General features: G+C 41.7%; 1 protein-coding gene across 1 annotated transcript in view; it reads right to left on the bottom strand.

The window, feature by feature from the left end:
* The window catches only part of DCAF13 (DDB1 and CUL4 associated factor 13), a 47043-nt gene that overhangs the window by 9059 nt on the left and 20711 nt on the right, over positions 1 to 17273 (bottom strand). The window contains exon 9 of the mRNA XM_089658293.1: positions 17109 to 17244. Within this exon, the coding sequence (XP_089514419.1) occupies positions 17109 to 17244 (136 nt within the window). The remainder of the gene's footprint in view (positions 1 to 17108; positions 17245 to 17273) is intronic.

Genomic DNA, 17273 nt, shown 5'->3' with positions numbered 1-17273 from the left:
TGAAGATATTCTAATTTATTGTGATGCACCTGTATATACTGGATTTTTTTGATTTTTTTTTAATACTACTAATAGCAGTGATGAGTGACTTATAATGGGCCAGTGATAATGCGACGGGCAATCTGACACTGGGAGGGAACTAACTGCCTATGAAATCATCAGTGATATTAATACAGTGATAAGTGATATTTTACACTATCACTGTACTAATGACACTGGCTGGGAAGGGGTTATCATCTAAGGCGATCAAGGGGAAAATGTGTCTAAGTCTAAAATGTGTAAAGTGTGCTGCTTTTACTAATACAGCTCCAACTTTCTCAAACAGAGAGATGGCTCTTTCTGTACAGAGCTCTGTGTTGATTGTCACCACAGAGCTCTGGGCTGTGATTGTACATAGCCGATCAGCAGGTCCTAGCTGTGAATCATTGGCTGGGACTTGCTCACAGGCTGCCGCTGTGTACAACCACAGCGGGTTCCGGCCAGGGGGCACGCATGCGCGCACCTGAAACCGAGAAGTAGGCAGCGAAATACGCGTACGTCCCTTTGCCTACAGCAGTACATTGCAGGCAGATGTTCATAAAGTAGATATAAAGTCAAATCACTAAAATCTCACAGAATTGTAATGCTCAATCTTTTTAAAAAACATCCATGCTCATCGGTGTGATGCTGCAGCTGCCCCATGTTGCCTCTAAAACCCAGAACTGAGCAATCACGACTGCTACTCACTTAGCTCTTGGTCTGCTTGGAGCAGAGAACAGTGACTGTCAGTTATTGCTCTCGGTTCTGCCCCTCCAGCGCTCACTGGAGCACTGAGCAGGGGAGGGGGCGGGCACACTTGACTCTGGCTCCCATCCTCACGCTGAGAGGCAGAGCCAGTTGTCAATTAGCTAGCCAGGTGGATCCTGACAATATTTTCTGGACCCTTCCAGAGCCTGGAGCAGCTCTGCCAAGTCAGCTGATAGTGGGCAATAGTGACTCTGGGTCACAGGAGAGCAAATGTAAGTGCACTCACATTACCTACAGCAGAGGTATGCCCAGAAAAGCTTTCACTATCAAGAAGCCTGCCCTGAACAATGACAAGAACTGGACTGAATGCATGGAGACAGAAAGTCGCTGCAGACAGGCTGGAGATCAGCAGTGCTGAGATGCCACAAAAGAAGGTTAAAACAAACTTTGAGGAAAAAATAGGAATGGCTTGTGCTATAATAAATTATAAGTGCTATAAAAAAACTAAAATATCATTCAGTTACCCTGTCAGCACAAGTTTATGTTGATACACTATATTGCCAAAACTATTAGGACTCCTGCCTTTACACGCACATGAATTTAACGGCATCCCAGTCTTAGTCCGTAGGGTTCAATATTGAGTTGGCCCGCCCTTTGCAGCTATAACAGCTTCAACTCTTCTGGGAAGGCTGTCCACAAGGTTTAGGAGTGTGTCTATAGGAAGGGTTGACCATTCTTCCAGAAGCGCATTTGTGAGGACACACACTGATGTCAGACGAGAAGACCTGGCTGAATACATTTGGCAATATAGTGTAATTACATAACCTGCTGAAAAAAAAAAAGTAATTATAGTTATTCTTTCTAGTGCCCTGTTTGTTTAAACAACACCTCTTCACTGTTTGCCAACTGCTGCAGGCATCTGACAGGCATATGGGTTGTATACAGTTTACCCCGCGTTATACTGTGGTTCCTCCTGCTGGTATGTGCAACCTGTAGTTATGTATCAACTGGTGGGAGAAGCACAGTGTGCAGTGGGGAAGCTGCGCCATAACAAACAGGTATGCTTTAAGCTACAAGCCCCCTCTAAGTAACATAATTGCTATGACATCCCTTAAAAAAAAATATACTAGGCAATTTGCCAACTATACTAAGGGACCCCCAAATACAGCAACATCCCGGACATCTTCCTGAGCCAGCCTAAACAGAGCCAACATTATTTCCTATTGTGCAGCAAGTTGTCAACAGCTTCCGAGTGAGAGGGCTTTTATTCTAATTAAAAGCAATGATTTTCTTTAATTTAATTGATGAAGAGCAAAGTGCTGTTGCTGATTTAGTACAACCTAAACAGTTTTGTAGACGAGAACCTGTATGTATGCATACAATGCATTACATGGTGAGCACAGAGGTTCCGATTAACTGTTTCATCACACGTATCCGATCGGTGTATACTGGTGCTTGCAGAGGAAGGCAAATCCTATGCTGTATACAGAGAACATTTCATTATGGAAAACAGAGCCAACTTGTCTAAGTCTTTTCCATGCAAGCAGAGCTGAAGTACCACTCCACGGCCTGAAATTCCCTGTTTGACAATCACCTGGAGAATGGGAACCCCATGTGGTCACCAATGGGAACACACATAGAGGGGGGGTATCTCCCACTAACACCCCCTTCCCATCACAGACTCCCTGGTGTCTCACATACAGAGGGAGGGAGAACTGAATGTTTTTAGTACATATTGTATTTTAAAGAGATCCTGACACTGACCTAAGCAAAAGGCAGGCAAAAGTGCAGCAAAATCAAGTTATACACTTATCTGAAATGTTTTTCCTGTCCATAAGCGATTTTTGTTCACTTGCAACGTGCCCCTGAAAATTCAAGAAAATTTGACTTCTTCAGGAATAATCCGTTTCCTAGTACAGCCCCCACCTTCCTTGCCCTCTCCTCTTCTAGGAGTGCAGAATTACTCTCTATGGGGTTCCAGCTTCTCCACCCCCCCCCATTCACATCCCTACATAACCTTTATGTAGCAGCCAAGAAAAAGGACTCCCAGAGCACCATGGTATAACTGTCATTGAAACCTTACACAGAGCAGTTTGAAGAGAGGTGGAGAAAGGTCAAGAGCCACTGCTCCTACTAATTCACTTATGTGGGAAAATTCAGCTTGAGCTACTAAACTCGGTAAACAAAAGGAACTAAGCAGTTGCCAACTACCAGCAAACGAAGATACAGTTGCATTTACAATAATGTACAAGAAACTCTGCCCTGTTTGAACATGAAAGATGGAGTGATAGACGAGCCAACAACATCACATAACATCAAGAGACTTTCCTTTAAATCAAACTGTGGAAGCAGTGGGTTCTGCTGAGCTATTACGAAGTGCTCTGTACGATGATCAGAAGTCCAAGGGCTGATCAGTTCAGATCTTGGGCTTAATGCTGCACCATGGTGGTCACCTACATATGGGACTGCAATGTGTATTTGCTGGCAATACCTTCTAAAGTTTTGGACTTTCCTCCTCTTAGTTTGAGGGTATGTCTACAAGTTCTTCTTCAATTTTCATATTGCTTCAGTCATGTCCCCCTTTCCTTTCTTTCCTGTAGACTGTACAGTTCCCACATATATGTTTTATCCCTCAGACCTTTTACCATTTTTGTTGCACATCTCTGGACTCCTTTCTTATTAATATATTTTTATAAGTGAAGTCTCCAAAACTGGACAAAGTATTCTAAATGAGGTCTAACTAAAGATCTTTCTTCTGCTGGTGATCCCTCTAGTCATAACTAAAATCTATATAGAAGAAAATCGGGACATCTTTGCTTCTGCTGGTGATCCCTCTAGTGATAGCTAAAAGATCGATAGAGGTAAATCAGGACCTCCTTCCTCCTGCTGGTGCCCCTCTAGTGATGATTAAAGATCTATCAAAGGGGAATTGGGACCTCCTCACTCCTGCTGGTGACCCCTCTAGTGAATTCTAGTGCTTTTCCCACGGCCAAACCACACAGTTTGCTCATTTTGCAATCATCTGAAAGAAGTACCCTCAAATCTTTTTCCTTTGATTCTGGCCAAAATTGTACCCCCCCCCCCCAATATATTATTACACTGCCCACCAAACCTTTAGTTTTTCATATAAATTATAATTTTTTTTTTTTTTCTTGTTTAAAGTCCAAAACTCCATTGCAGTCTACCTTGTCCACAGATTGACAACACTGCACTGCGAGTTCACTACAGAGCAACCAGTGTTGTCACCCAATTGCAGGAAGTGGAAAAATAGTCAACTGGCAGGATCAACAGGTAATAAAAATATGTTATGGGAGGGGAACTCAGAAAAACAAAACCCACTGCTGTGTAGAAACTTATCCTTGGTGGTCTGTTACCTGATTGAAAGAGAAGTATAGGATTTTTTTTTTTCTTAAATTATACTTACCTATGCTGCATGATCAGCTGTTGCATCTGTCCCACACTGGCTCTAAGGGTGAGAATTGAATGATCAGACATTACTGATTACTCAGTTCTCCTTGCCACTCTGAGCAGGGAGTGGTGACTGTCAGTGACTGCTGTCTGCACTGGGCACCCCCAGCACTCACTGGATCGCTGTGCTGTGGAGGGGGCAGGAGCAGTTGGCTCAGTTAGTCAACAGATGACAGCAGCAGTCAGCAGACTTTAACCCGCTGTCAGCTGAAAACGGGCACAGAACAAACCACATTCCTGTGATCCACAGGATAGGTACAGTCAAACAAGTAGATACTGGATGTGCCTATCTTTCTTACTGGATTAAGTCTAATAAAAACCTCATAAGCTGTCCGTACTTGTAACAAAGAGGAAAAAAAAAAAGGGGGGGGGGGAAGGTGGTGGTGGTGCTGTGCTAACAAATATAAATAAACTAGGAAAAGTGGGAAAAAATGAATGACCCACAGGGACCGTACCACATGTGAACTACAACTTAAACAGTACACATAGCACAAGTACGTGAAGATGCCAAGAATAAAACAAGTCCTCAACGGGAGACGTGCCATAATATTAAAGTGAACAGTATATATGAATAAAGTGGTAGAAATAATCTATAAATAAAAAATATACTGGTATACCAAAATACATAAAGAGCCCAAAGTGATATATAATCCAGTGTCAATGTAAATATGGATGACAAAGATCAGAGAAGAATATAAATGGATGATGAGTGAAACAAACAGAAAAATATAAATGGCATAAAAAATGGCTACAATTATGCCACAAAAGTGAAAATGAGCACAAATATCACAAGTGCACTACCATAGATAGAAATAATATATAAATAAAAAATATACCACTTTATTCATATATACTGTTCACTTTAGTATTATGGCACGTCTCCAGTTGAGGACTTGTTTTATTCGTGGCATCTTCACGTATGTTAGGATACTTGTGGTATTTGTGATGTTTAAGTTGTAGTTCACCTATGGTACGGTCCCCTGCGGGTCATTCATTTTTCCCACTTTTCCTAGCTTATTTAGATTTGTTAATGCAGCACCCCCCCCCCCTCCCTTTTTTTTTGTTGCATCTTCACTATCTAGTATATAGTTGGGTGCTTGCTGCTTTCGTAGACTATAGGGTTAGCGTAGTATTGTAGTGGCAGCGCGGGAGGTTTTTCCCTATTCTATAATTTGTGCTTTTACCTTTCACCTACTGCCGCAGCCATGGAAGTGTTTCGTTTCCTTGAAAATAGATCCATTGATCTTGATGATGTGTTTACCAAAAAAGTGTTGGTACTTTTAGTTTCCCATTCACAGAACCCAGGTGAAGGAATAACGTGGCCAGGCGGGCAGAGCCCCGCATAGCCATGTTTTTTTTTTTTTAAATAGTGACAGCTAGTGGGGGGAGAAGATCCACTGCTAGCTGTCATTAGATGCAGCTGAGCGGGCAACGGGAACATGTTACATATTCCACCCAAAATATGGGTGGAAAAATAGCTTATGGTTTTGCTAGAAGTGGTGGGAATTGGGCTTGTGAAATTGGTATACACAGTGCACAGTCATCATGAGTCCTTATTATGCTGATTAACAAGCATGTACAAATTAAGTTTAAAGAAGAATTAAAAGTATGTCTATAGCATACATAGTTACATTGATCCAGCCTGGACCATGTACAGTGGGGATCGAAAGTTTGGGCACCCCAGCTAAAAATTTGTATTAATGTGCATAAAGAAGCCAAGGAAAGATGGGAAAATCTCCAAAAGGCATCAAATTACAGATTAGACATTCTTATAATATGTCAACAAAAGTTAGATTTTATTTCCATCATTTACACTTTCATAATAACAGAAAACAAAAAAATGGCGTCTGCAAAAGTTTGGGCACCCTGCAGAGTTAATATCTTGTACTGCCCCCTTTGGCAAGTATCACAGCTTGTAAACGCTTTTTGTAGCCAGCCAAGAGTCTTTCAATTCTTGTTTGAGGTATCTTTGCCCATTCTTCCTTACAAAAGTCTTCCAGTTCTTTGAGATTTCTGGGCTGTCTGTCACACACTGCTCTAAGGTCTATCCATAGATTTTGAATTATGTTGAGGTCAGGAGATTGTGAAGGCCATGGCAAAACCTTCAGTTTACACCTCTTGATGTAATCCCCCGTGGATTTCGAGATGTGTTTAGGATCATTATCCATTTGTAGAAGCCATCCTCTCTTTAACTTCAGCTTTTTCACAGATGGCATCAAGTTACCATCCAAAATTTGCTGAAATTTTATTGAATCCATTTTTCCTTCTACTCAAGAGATGTTCCCTGTGCCACTGGCTGCAACACAACCCCAAAGCATGATTGATTCAACCCCATGCTTAACAGTTGGACAGAGGTTCTTTTCATTAAATTCTGTGCCCCTTCTTCTCCAAACGTACCTTTGCTCATTCCGGTCAAAAAGTTCAATTTTAACCTCATCGGTCCACAGAACTTGTTTCCAAAATGCATCAGGCTTGTCTATATGTTCATTTGCAAAGTTCAAACGATGATTTTTGTGGTGAGGATGTAGAAGAGGTTTTCTTCTGATGACTCTGCCATGAAGACCATATTTGTACAAGTATCTCTTTATAGTGGAATAGTGTACCACAACTCCAGTGTCTGCCAGATCTTTCTGGAGGGATCGTGCAGTCAAACGTGGGTTTTGAATTGTTTTTCTCACAATCCTGCGAGCTGTTCTGTCTGATATTTTTCTTGGTCTTCCAGATGTTGCTTTAACTTCCACTGTCCCTGATGACTGCCATTTCTTAATTACATTCCGAACAGAGGATATTGACATCTGAAAACGCTTTGCTATCTTCTTATAGCCTTCTCCAGCTTTGTGAGCGTCAACTATTTTCAGTTTCAGTTTTCTAGACAACTGCTTAGAAGAACCCATGGTGCTGATTGTTGGGGCAAGGTCAGATGAGTCTGGGCATTTAAAACCTTTGAGATTGACATCACCTGGTCTTCGCAGACGATGATTGAGAACAATCCATGACACTGGCAGGTCTCAGCTTGGCAAAGAGGGCAGTGCATGCTATAAATTCTGCAGGGTGCCCAAACTTTTGCAGACGCCATTTTTTTGTTTTCTGTTATTTTGAAACTTTCGATCCCCACTGTATATACCTTGCCTGTCTGATGCCCCTGAAAGCTGGAAATCACTATAGTAGACACCACTACTCCAGTGATCTCCACTTACTTCCAAGTCCTGTACTGAACGGCTGACCTATTGCATTGTGAACACAATAGTTTGAAAGTCCAGCAATGGTGCAAATAAAAATGTGTGGGCTTGCTTCGCAGACAAACAAATTATCATGCTGTCCTGAAAGAATGACTGTAACCTGTAGTAAGGCTAATATGAGTGCTTTTTCAAGTACAAGTCACGAAAGAAACACGGGATGTGATTACTGAGCTCCTTTTGAAAAAAAAGGTCGTTGCCCAGAACTATCCTGGTCTTTTGGCTTCAATACGTTTTGCAGTCAGAAGTCTCTTATCTGCATATCTCTTCTGGGTCATCAATTCAGAGTATTCAATCAAGAGGGTCTACATGACTGCCAAGCAACTAGCATTTCCAGAAGGAATGGTCATATTAAAAGGATGATCATGCATACGCTTCCATGTTATATCATCAGCATTGTAATAACAATACAAACAGTGTTTGTATGTTTGACAATTCAATATAAGCGTACTTGAAAAATCCTCTTTCATGTTGTGAGTTCTGCCTGTCTGCTGGCTGTCTCTTTCCACAACTTCCTGTATGCTTAGCAGCTTCTCCTCTGTTTACAATAAGGACTACATATCCCATGGTACCTTGCTGCCTGCAAGCAGCTATTCCTGTACTGACTCTGCCTTCTGAAACTCTTCCTCTCAGCACCTCTGTAGTTCAGAAGACAGGCTCTGTGAAACTTGTGACACAGCAGTGCCTACTCACAGTGCACAGGGAATACGGGTCGCAAAGTAAATTTACAAACTTCAAGAATGTTCAGTGTAATAGGAGTAGACTAGAAATAATTGAAATACAATGTGGAAATGAATATATGATTTTAAATTTTGACCATAGAGACACTTTAAAGTGGTTGCAAACCCTGAAATCGAAAATGAGCAAAACACATCCTTCTATGGTGTGTACTTGCCTCAGCCTATAGCACTTAGCGTAGATCTTGTCCGCTATCTCCTCCCTCTGCTATGAGTCACTGCTGACAGTTTTTTCTGCCCCCTCCTGGAAGATGAGAACTACCATTTGATGTGTAGAAGGCTATGGAGGACAGAGAGCTGCAGATAAACAGGTACAGCTTATGTAGGAGGTGGTTTTGCATCACCTAGAGGCTTGTCACATCACTTGGCTTATGTAGGGGTATATTACCACTTTAATAGCATCCTCCATGTTTTTTAAATAACAGGTTTCTTTTCAGGCCAAGCCCAGTTCAAGAGCGATCACACTCAACCCAATGCTTTCATTGGATGTAATGGGGGGTGAGAGGATTTAGCCTTTGTAATAGAGTAAAACCAGGATCAAGGGTCTTGAGTCTCATCATAAATAGAAAAAGGATGATTTGGGTATAATTATAAAGCAATGAATCTGACATCACCAATTATTTATTTACTGCAGGTGAATCTTGCAGTTGCATGTGCTTTAAATAAAATCACATTGTTTTATATATATATATATATATATATATATAAAATAAGCCCCTAAGTGTAGTATCCAGTCCCCCTCCCCCAGGTCCCCTGCAGAACCCCCCTAGTCATTAAACAGCTAGGAGAGAACTGCGCTCTTGGCTATTTACATTGGCCTCCTGCTAGGAGAAAAACAAATTAGGATTCAATTAATTGTGCTTTCTTGTTAAAGTGTTGAGCAATGACCTGTATACTGAAAAACAGTGCAATTTACAGGAGACTGAAGTCTCCCACAGTGGTAAAAAGCTGGATAGCGTCTCCATGTGGCCAGAAAACGAACACATTAACCTAGAAGACTCCTGTAAGTAATTAGTACAAAACTGAACAACACACTAAATTATTCACATTGTTTTGAAGCTTTCTTGTTGTTGTGGTTTATTAAACTTAGCCCAAGCATCAGTATACTGATTTGTGGGATTTTAGTTTTTGGCAATCTAGCATGGTGTAGAGAAGTGTATGTTCCCCGGTCGTCCCTGATAAGAGGAATAATAACGAACACAAGTGTGCCAAGCTACAACTCAAGTGTCAAAGGCAGTCAGCTCTTTTTTTTTTAAATTTAACTTGAAGCCTGCACTCACACTATAACGTTTCATAAATGCGTGCAAAACCGTGTAATTTTGCATGCGTTAAAGAACTCACAAAATACATGCGTTGTGATGGTGGTGCCATTCATTGTTAAAGGCACCACAAACATGGCAAGTAGATCTGTAGTTTTTCACGTGGAAAAAAAACACAGCAAAATGTGCAGGTAAACGTGCAAAGCTTAATGTACAAAAGAGGTGCAGAAGTTACTTTGGCCCATTTATTGCTTGTAGAGCAGCCTATGAAAATGAATGAGCTGCCCTATGAATTTAGTGCAAAACCCGCATATGCATGTAAATGGGGCCTTAAGGACAAGTGAACATAAAACAGGGTTTCTTAAAGTGCTTTCAAAGTTAAAACTTTTTTTTTTACCTTCAAAAGGTTGTAAAGGCTGAAGGTATTTTACCTTCATGTAATCTATGCATGAAGGTAAAAAACCTCCTGTGTGCAGCAGTGCCCTAGCCCCCACTGAGCCTCATCGTGATCCAGCGATATGATTGACAGCCTCGGCTGGCCCGTGTCTCTGCCTCCTCATAGGTTGAGACAGCAAGTGGGAGCTCCCGCTGCTGTCAATCACAGCCAGTCAGTCAATGAGGAGAGAGAAGGGGTGGGGGTCAAGCCATGGCTCCGTGTGTGAATGGGCAGCAGGTGCCCCCATAGCAAGCTGCTTGCTGTGGGGACACCCAACAAACAGGAGGAGCCAGGACAGCCAGTGGGGGGCCGTGAAGAGGAGGATCCAGGCTGCTCTGTTCAAAACCACTGCACACAGCAGGTAAATATACTCATGTTAGTTATTAAAAAAAAAATAACCTTTAGAATCTCTTTAATGTATCTAATGCATTAAGGTAAAAAACGATTTACCACTTGCTTTGCGCCCGTGCCACCCCCTCCTCTTAGCACTTACTTGACATCACTCTTGATTCAGTGCTGCCTCCAGTGGCAGCCCCACTCTCCACTCTTTCTGAATTATTAGACTTCACTAAGGGGGAGGGAGGGGGTTGGGGGGCTGGGCCAAGCTGTATTGAAGGAAGGAGGAGCCAAGAGCTTCGGCAGGAGACCCCAGAAGAAGAGTATCGGGGCTGCTCTGTGCAGTGGCAAGTATAACAGGTGTATTATTTTACGGGGAAAAAAATATTTACAATCACTTTAGCTCTGGAAAATTTTACCCCCTTCATGACCAGGCCATTTTTTTGTTATTTAGCACTGCACTACTTTAACTGGTAGTTGCACAGTCGTGCAACACTGTACCCAAACAAAATTTATGTAATTTTTCACACGGATAAAGCTTTTTTTGGTGGTATTTGAGCACCACTACGTTTATTTTTTGCGCTATAAAAGAAAAAATAAAAACTGAAAATTTTGAAAAATAAACAATATTTTTTACTTTCTGCTATAAAACATATACAATAAAAAAAGAAAATTTCTTCATAAATTTTAGACAAAATATTCTGCTACATGTCTTTGATAAAAAAAAAACAAAATAATAAGTGTATATTGATTGGTTTGTGTGAAAGTTATAGCTCTAACAAGCTTATGGTATATATACTGGAATTTTTTTTTCTTATACTAGTAATGGCAGTGATCAGCGACTTATAATGGGACTGCAATAGTGGGGCAGGCAATCTGACACTGAGGACAACTAACTGCCACTGATATCACCAGTGACATTAAAAGCGGATTTCCAGTTGAAAAAAAAAAAAAGTCATCAGCTAAAAAACTGTAGCTGCTGACTTATAATACAGCCACGTATCTGTCCCTCTGTCCAGCGGTGTCCTCACCAAGGCTGGTTCAACTGGCTGTCTTCTCTCCCCAGCATCTTCACAGCCAAGTGCCCACTGCGCATGTGTGAGTGGCGCTGCGCTTTGTGAATGGCCCCATAGTCTTCTGGGACCCGTCACATGTCCCAGAAGACTACAGGGAGGGAGGGAAAGACAACTTCTGCGTCTGAACGCCTTAGGCGAACACAGCGGAAATGGGAGCGGGTACATGTCAAATTCGGGAGCGGAGGACAAAGGCTTAAAGTGAAACTTCCCCTTTTGGGTGGAGCTCTGCTTTAATACAGTGATAATAATATACACTGTCACTGTACTGACACTGGATGGAAAGGGGTTAACATCTAGGGATATCAAAGGGTTAAATATGTGCCTAACTATGTGCAATGTGTTTAACGCCCCAGTCACATCAGGTGCGACTTGGCATGCGATTTGCACGCTACGCGACTTGCAAATCTCATGCCAAGTCGCATCCTACTGTCCGCAATTAAAGCGATCATATCGGTGCGGTTCCAACTTGGTTGGAGCTGCACTAATTTCTAAAGTAGTACATGCACTACTTTTGGTGCGATTTGCATAGACATTTGTGTCAGATGTCTTGGAAATCACACCTGAAATCGACAAGTCCCCCAACTTTGAAATCGTGCAACTTCACTGTAAGTTGCATGATTTCAAAGTTGGGCTTGATGTGACCGGGGTGTAAAGTGTGTTGCTTTTACTACTAGATCTCGAAGTTTCTCATCCAAGAAAAGACATCATTCCCTCTGCACAGAGCCCTGTGTTGACTGTCCACACAGGACTCTGGGCTGGGATTGTACACAGCTGATCAGCAGGTCTTGGCTGTGAATCATTGGCCAGGACTTGCTGACAGGCTCCCACTGTGTACAATCACAGCAGGTTCTGGCAGCAGGGGCACGCATGCGAACGCCCTAAAGCCGGAAGTAAGCAGCAAAGTACAGGTGTGTCGCTTTGCATACAGCAGCCGCCCATCCGCAGTACATTGAGGGTGGTTGGGCAGGACGTGGTTAATGTAAGCTAAACTGAATGAATTACAAAATAAACTGTATGAAGGTATATGCTGGTACTACTTTCTATATCTGTGTAAAATGCAAACTAACATTTACATGTGTATACCTGTGTACAGCGTATTTTGTCATTCATTCTTATGGGCCGAATTACACAGCAGAGGTTCCTGGGAACTGAAAAAACAGGCGTGCTTTACACTGTAGGGCCACACACCTGCAAATAGGTCCCTGTGCATGGGCCCTAAAAAAAAAAATCCTTCCAAGTGATGAACAGTACCCTTCTGCTGGTGTCAACAAGATAGGAAGTGAGGGATAAAGGCATGTAGGGCAGCACAATGGCTAAAAGGTTAGCACTTCAACCTGGCAGTACTATAGTCGTTGGTTTGAATCCCAACCACGGAGCCACCTCCCTGGAGTTTGCATGTTCTCCCTGTGCCTGTGTAGGTTTCCTCCGAGTACTCCGGTTTCCTCCAACACTCCAAAGACATGCTGGTAGGTTAATTGGATCCTGACCAAATTGGCCCTAATATGTGTATGTATGAATGTGAGACCTTAGATTGTACACCCCTTGTGAGTTAGGGACTCATGCGAATATACAATATATACTGTATGGAAAGCGTTGCGTAAATTGATGACGCTATATAAGTACCTGTAATAAATAAATATACATGCACATGGTCAAAATGATTAAAATAAACCAAAAGTCAGATTTTCCCACAAATGTATTGCCTCTGTTTACCATGTGAGGTCTAAGATGAACTCAAGGCAAAAAAAAAAAGTTCCTTTTAAAATATTACTCATTCAATAGCAACAAATGCTTTTCTGTGGAATGTTTATTTTAATGTGCTTCATGCCTTTCACAAAAAAATGCTGAGGGTTCAATACTGCTTTAATGTTGTAATTACCATGCTGCCTGCCTCTGTCTTGCTAAAAAGAAAATGTAAACAAACTGCTAACACTGAACTGTATGAAGATACACATTTATTTTTTTTTTATGTAAACATTGTTATAGTGCCCGACACCAAGTACCAAACTATCCAAAATGAACTATTTACTTGACGAACAGATGCAGGAGCATGATCACTACATAAACTGTATATAACTTCAGCTGCCTACAATATACAGACCTGTGTTCTAGCAGCGGGATGGGAAGTTCCTATCCTGCTCCCGAAACAAAATCAAGTCAAGCTGAGCGCTGCTCAGGGACCTTTGTATTCTATGAATGAATACGTTTCCTCTGACAGGCTCAGGTGGAGATCATGTCATTTGCCCAGCTCAGTAAATTGGAGGATGTTTTGTAATCATTTATAGAATACAAATCTCTCTAAATTTTGTTTCAGGAGCAGGACAGAAAGTTCCCATTCCTCTGCATGCGGTACGTAGCTCATGCTACAGATGGTTTATACAGTACAGACGCTGCATCTGTTAGTGAAGTGAATAGTTTGTTTGGACTAGCTTGGTCCAAATGAACTATTAACCACTTGCCCTCCAGAGGATTTATCCCCCTTCCTGACCAGGCCATTTTTTGTGATACAGCGCTGCGCTACTTTAACTGACAATTGCGCAGTTATGCAACGCTGCACATAAATTAAATTTAAGTATTTTTTTCCCCACAAATAGAGCTTTCTTTCGGTGGTATTTGATCACCTCTTTTTTTTTTGCGCTATAAACAAAAAAACAGACTGATAATTTTGAAAAAAACTAATATTTTTTACTTTTTCCTCTAAAACATCTAATTAAAAAAAAAAAAAATCTAATTTTTTCATAAATTTAGGCCAAAATGTATTCTGCAACATGTCTTTGCTAAAAAAAAAAATCCCAATAAGTGTATATTAACCGGTTTACCTGAATGTTATAGCGTTTACAAATGGCGGTATATATACTGGAATTTTTATTTTTTTATACTGGTAATGGCGGCGATCAGCAACTTATAGCAGGACTGCAGCGGGCATTCTGACACTGGGGGGGAACTAACTGCCACTGATATCCCCAGTGACACTAATACAGTGATCAGTGTTAATAAAAAAAAAAAACTGACCCTGTACTAATGGCACTGGGCACGGAGGGGTTAACATCTGGGGCAATCAAAGAATTAACTGTGTGCTGTGTGTGTTTTACATTGTGTGCAGTTTTACTTGGGGGGCATGCTGCTCAGTATCTCTACGCTGTGTGTATCCCGGCCAATGCCGAAATGCAAATTTTTACACACACACACACACACACACACACACACACACACACACACACTTTTTGTTTTGAGCAGCCCTGTGGCTGTTCTTCTGCTGTAGGTGTTATAGGGCGGAGGGCAAGTGGTTAAACTTCACTGAAACCTGGAGTTCTGTTCCAAGGCAGTGACTAAATAGTCAAGAAAACAAAGTGGTGCAGCACTGGAGTAACAAATAACGTACAAATGTATATATACAGTGGGGCAAAAAAGTATTTAGTCAGCCACCAATTGTGCAAGTTCTCCCACTTAAAAAGATGAGAGAGGCCTGTAATTGGCATCATAGGTAGACCTCAACTATGAGAGACAAAATGAGAAACAAAATCCAGACAATCACATTAGCTGATTTGGAAAGAATTTATTTGCAAATTATGGTGGAAAATAAGTATTTGGTCAATATCAAAAGTCCATCTCAATACTTTGTTATATATCCTTTGTTGGCAATGACAGAGGTCAAACGTTTCCTGTAAGTCTTCACAAGGTTGGCACACACTGTTGCTGGTATGTTGGCCCATTCCTCCATGCAGATCTCTTCTAGAGCAGTGATGTTTTGGGGCTGTCGCTGGGCAACACGGACTTTCAACTCCCTCCAAAGGTTTTCTATGGGGTTGAGATCTGGAGACTGGCTAGGCCCCTCCAGGACCTTGAAATGCTTCTTACGAAGCCACTCCTTCGTTACCCGGGCGGTATGTTTGGGATCATTGTAACGTTGAAGGACCCAGCCACGTTTCATCTTCAATGCCCTTGCTGATGGAAGGAGGTTTGCACTCAAAATCTCACGATACATGGCCCCATTCATTCTGTCCTGTACATGGATCAGTCGTCCTGGTCCCTTTGCAGAGAAACAGCCCCAAAGCATGATGTTGCCACCCCCATGCTTCACAGTAGGTATGGTGTTCTTTGGATGCAACTCAGCATTCTCTCTCCTCCAAACACGACAAGTTGTGTTTCTACCAAACAGTTCTATTTTGGTTTCATCTGACCATATGACATTCTCCCAATCCTCTTCTGGATCTTCCAAATGCTCTCTAGCAAACTTCAGACGGGCCCGGACATGTACTGGCTTAAGCAGGGGGGCACGTCTGGCACTGCAGGATCTGAGTCCCTGGCGGCGTAGTGTGTTACTGATGGTAGCCTTTGTTACGTTGGTCCCAGCTCTATTCAGGTCATTCACTAGGTCCCCCCGTGTGGTCCTGGGATTTTTGCTCACCATTCTTGTGATAATTTTGACCCCACGGGGTGAGATCTTGTGTGGAGCCCCAGATCGAGGGAGATTATCAGTGGTCTTGTATGTCTTCCATTTTCTAATTATTGTTCCCACAGTTGATTTGTTCACACCAAGCTGCTTGCCTATTGCAGATTCAGTCTTCCTAGCCTGGTGCAGGTCTACAATTTTGTTTCTGGTGTCCTTCGACAGCTCTTTGGTCTTCACCATAGTGGAGTTTGGAGTGTGACTGTTTGAGGTTGTGGACAGGTGTCTTTTATACTGATAACAAGTTCAAACAGGTGCCATTGATACAGGTAATGAGTGCAGGACAGAGGAGCCTCTTAAAGAAGAAGGTACAGGTCTGTGAGACCCAGAAATCTTGCTTGTTTGTAGGTGACCAAATACTTATTTTCCACCATAATTTGCAAATAAATTCTTTCCAAATCAGCCAATGTGATTGTCTGGATTTTTTTTCTAATTTTGTCACTCATAGTTGAGGTCTACCTATGATGCCAATTACAGGCCGCTCTCATCTTTTTAAGTGGGAAAACTTGCACAATTGGTGGCTGACTAAATACTTTTTTGCCCCACTGTACATATAAATTGCACTAAACCCAAATGTGGATGTAAAGTGACAAAAGTGCAAAATATAAAGCTAAAAGGTGATATTGGTGAGCACTGACAATGTGCTGAGTGTTAATAAATATACATAGTCCTGAAAACAGTTCAAATGAAGTGCTTAGAAGTGATGATCCATCTGAGGGGATCTCAGGTAAGTGCTCCTTACAACATCCTGGTAACGTGCCGTGAATTTGTTAGGAATACGCACTCACCAAGCACTTCATTTGAACGGTTTTCAGGACTATGTATATTTATTAACACTCAGCACATTGTCAGTGCTCACCATATCACCTTTATATTTTGCACTTTTGTCACTTTACATCCACATTTGGGTTTAGTGCAATTTATATGTATATATACATTTGTACTTTGTTATTTGTTACTCCAGCGCCGCATCACTTTATTTTCTTGATTATTCTGGAGGTTTTTGGTTTGCCTTTTTGGTGCTTTGGCCGCTTGTGATTGTTTTAGCTCTCACTTATTTTATTCCCATGTTATAGTGACTAAATAGTGAAACACACATGGGGATAACACCCAAGGTCTGCAGAGGCAGTTTCAGATTTTCACTTTTGCAGGTTCCCTTAAAGGAAATTATTCTTTCTATAAAATAAGAAAATACAACGACCATGCATCTTGATTATAGAAAGAACAGCACTGGAAGTTCTAATGACTAACGTCAAGATCTGAGGTTGTACAGAATGAGTCAGAGAAGTTCACATTCCTGAACTGTACTCTGCTTTCTGGCTATGCTGTCCCTCTGCAGCCGCAATTAACAGATTACTTTATTGGACAAGATGAGTGTTCTTACCAGGCCAAGTTTTTCTGAAGCATTGGCTTTCCATATGCGGATGTTCATTTCATCTGAACCGCACAGAACGTATTTGTTGTCCGCTGACCATCTGACACAGGTTACATGCTGCATTCTCTTTGTGTGATACACTTCCCTGAAACCAATAAGACAGCCCAGAGTCAA

The sequence above is a fragment of the Staurois parvus genome, unplaced genomic scaffold (genome assembly GCF_062004578.1).
Source record: "Staurois parvus isolate SC_StPar_1 unplaced genomic scaffold, SC_StPar_1.0 ptg001062l, whole genome shotgun sequence".
NCBI classification, from domain to species: Eukaryota; Metazoa; Chordata; class Amphibia; order Anura; family Ranidae; genus Staurois; species Staurois parvus.
Note: the sequence above shows the minus strand (reverse complement) of the source record. Positions and strands in the feature narration are given on the sequence as shown.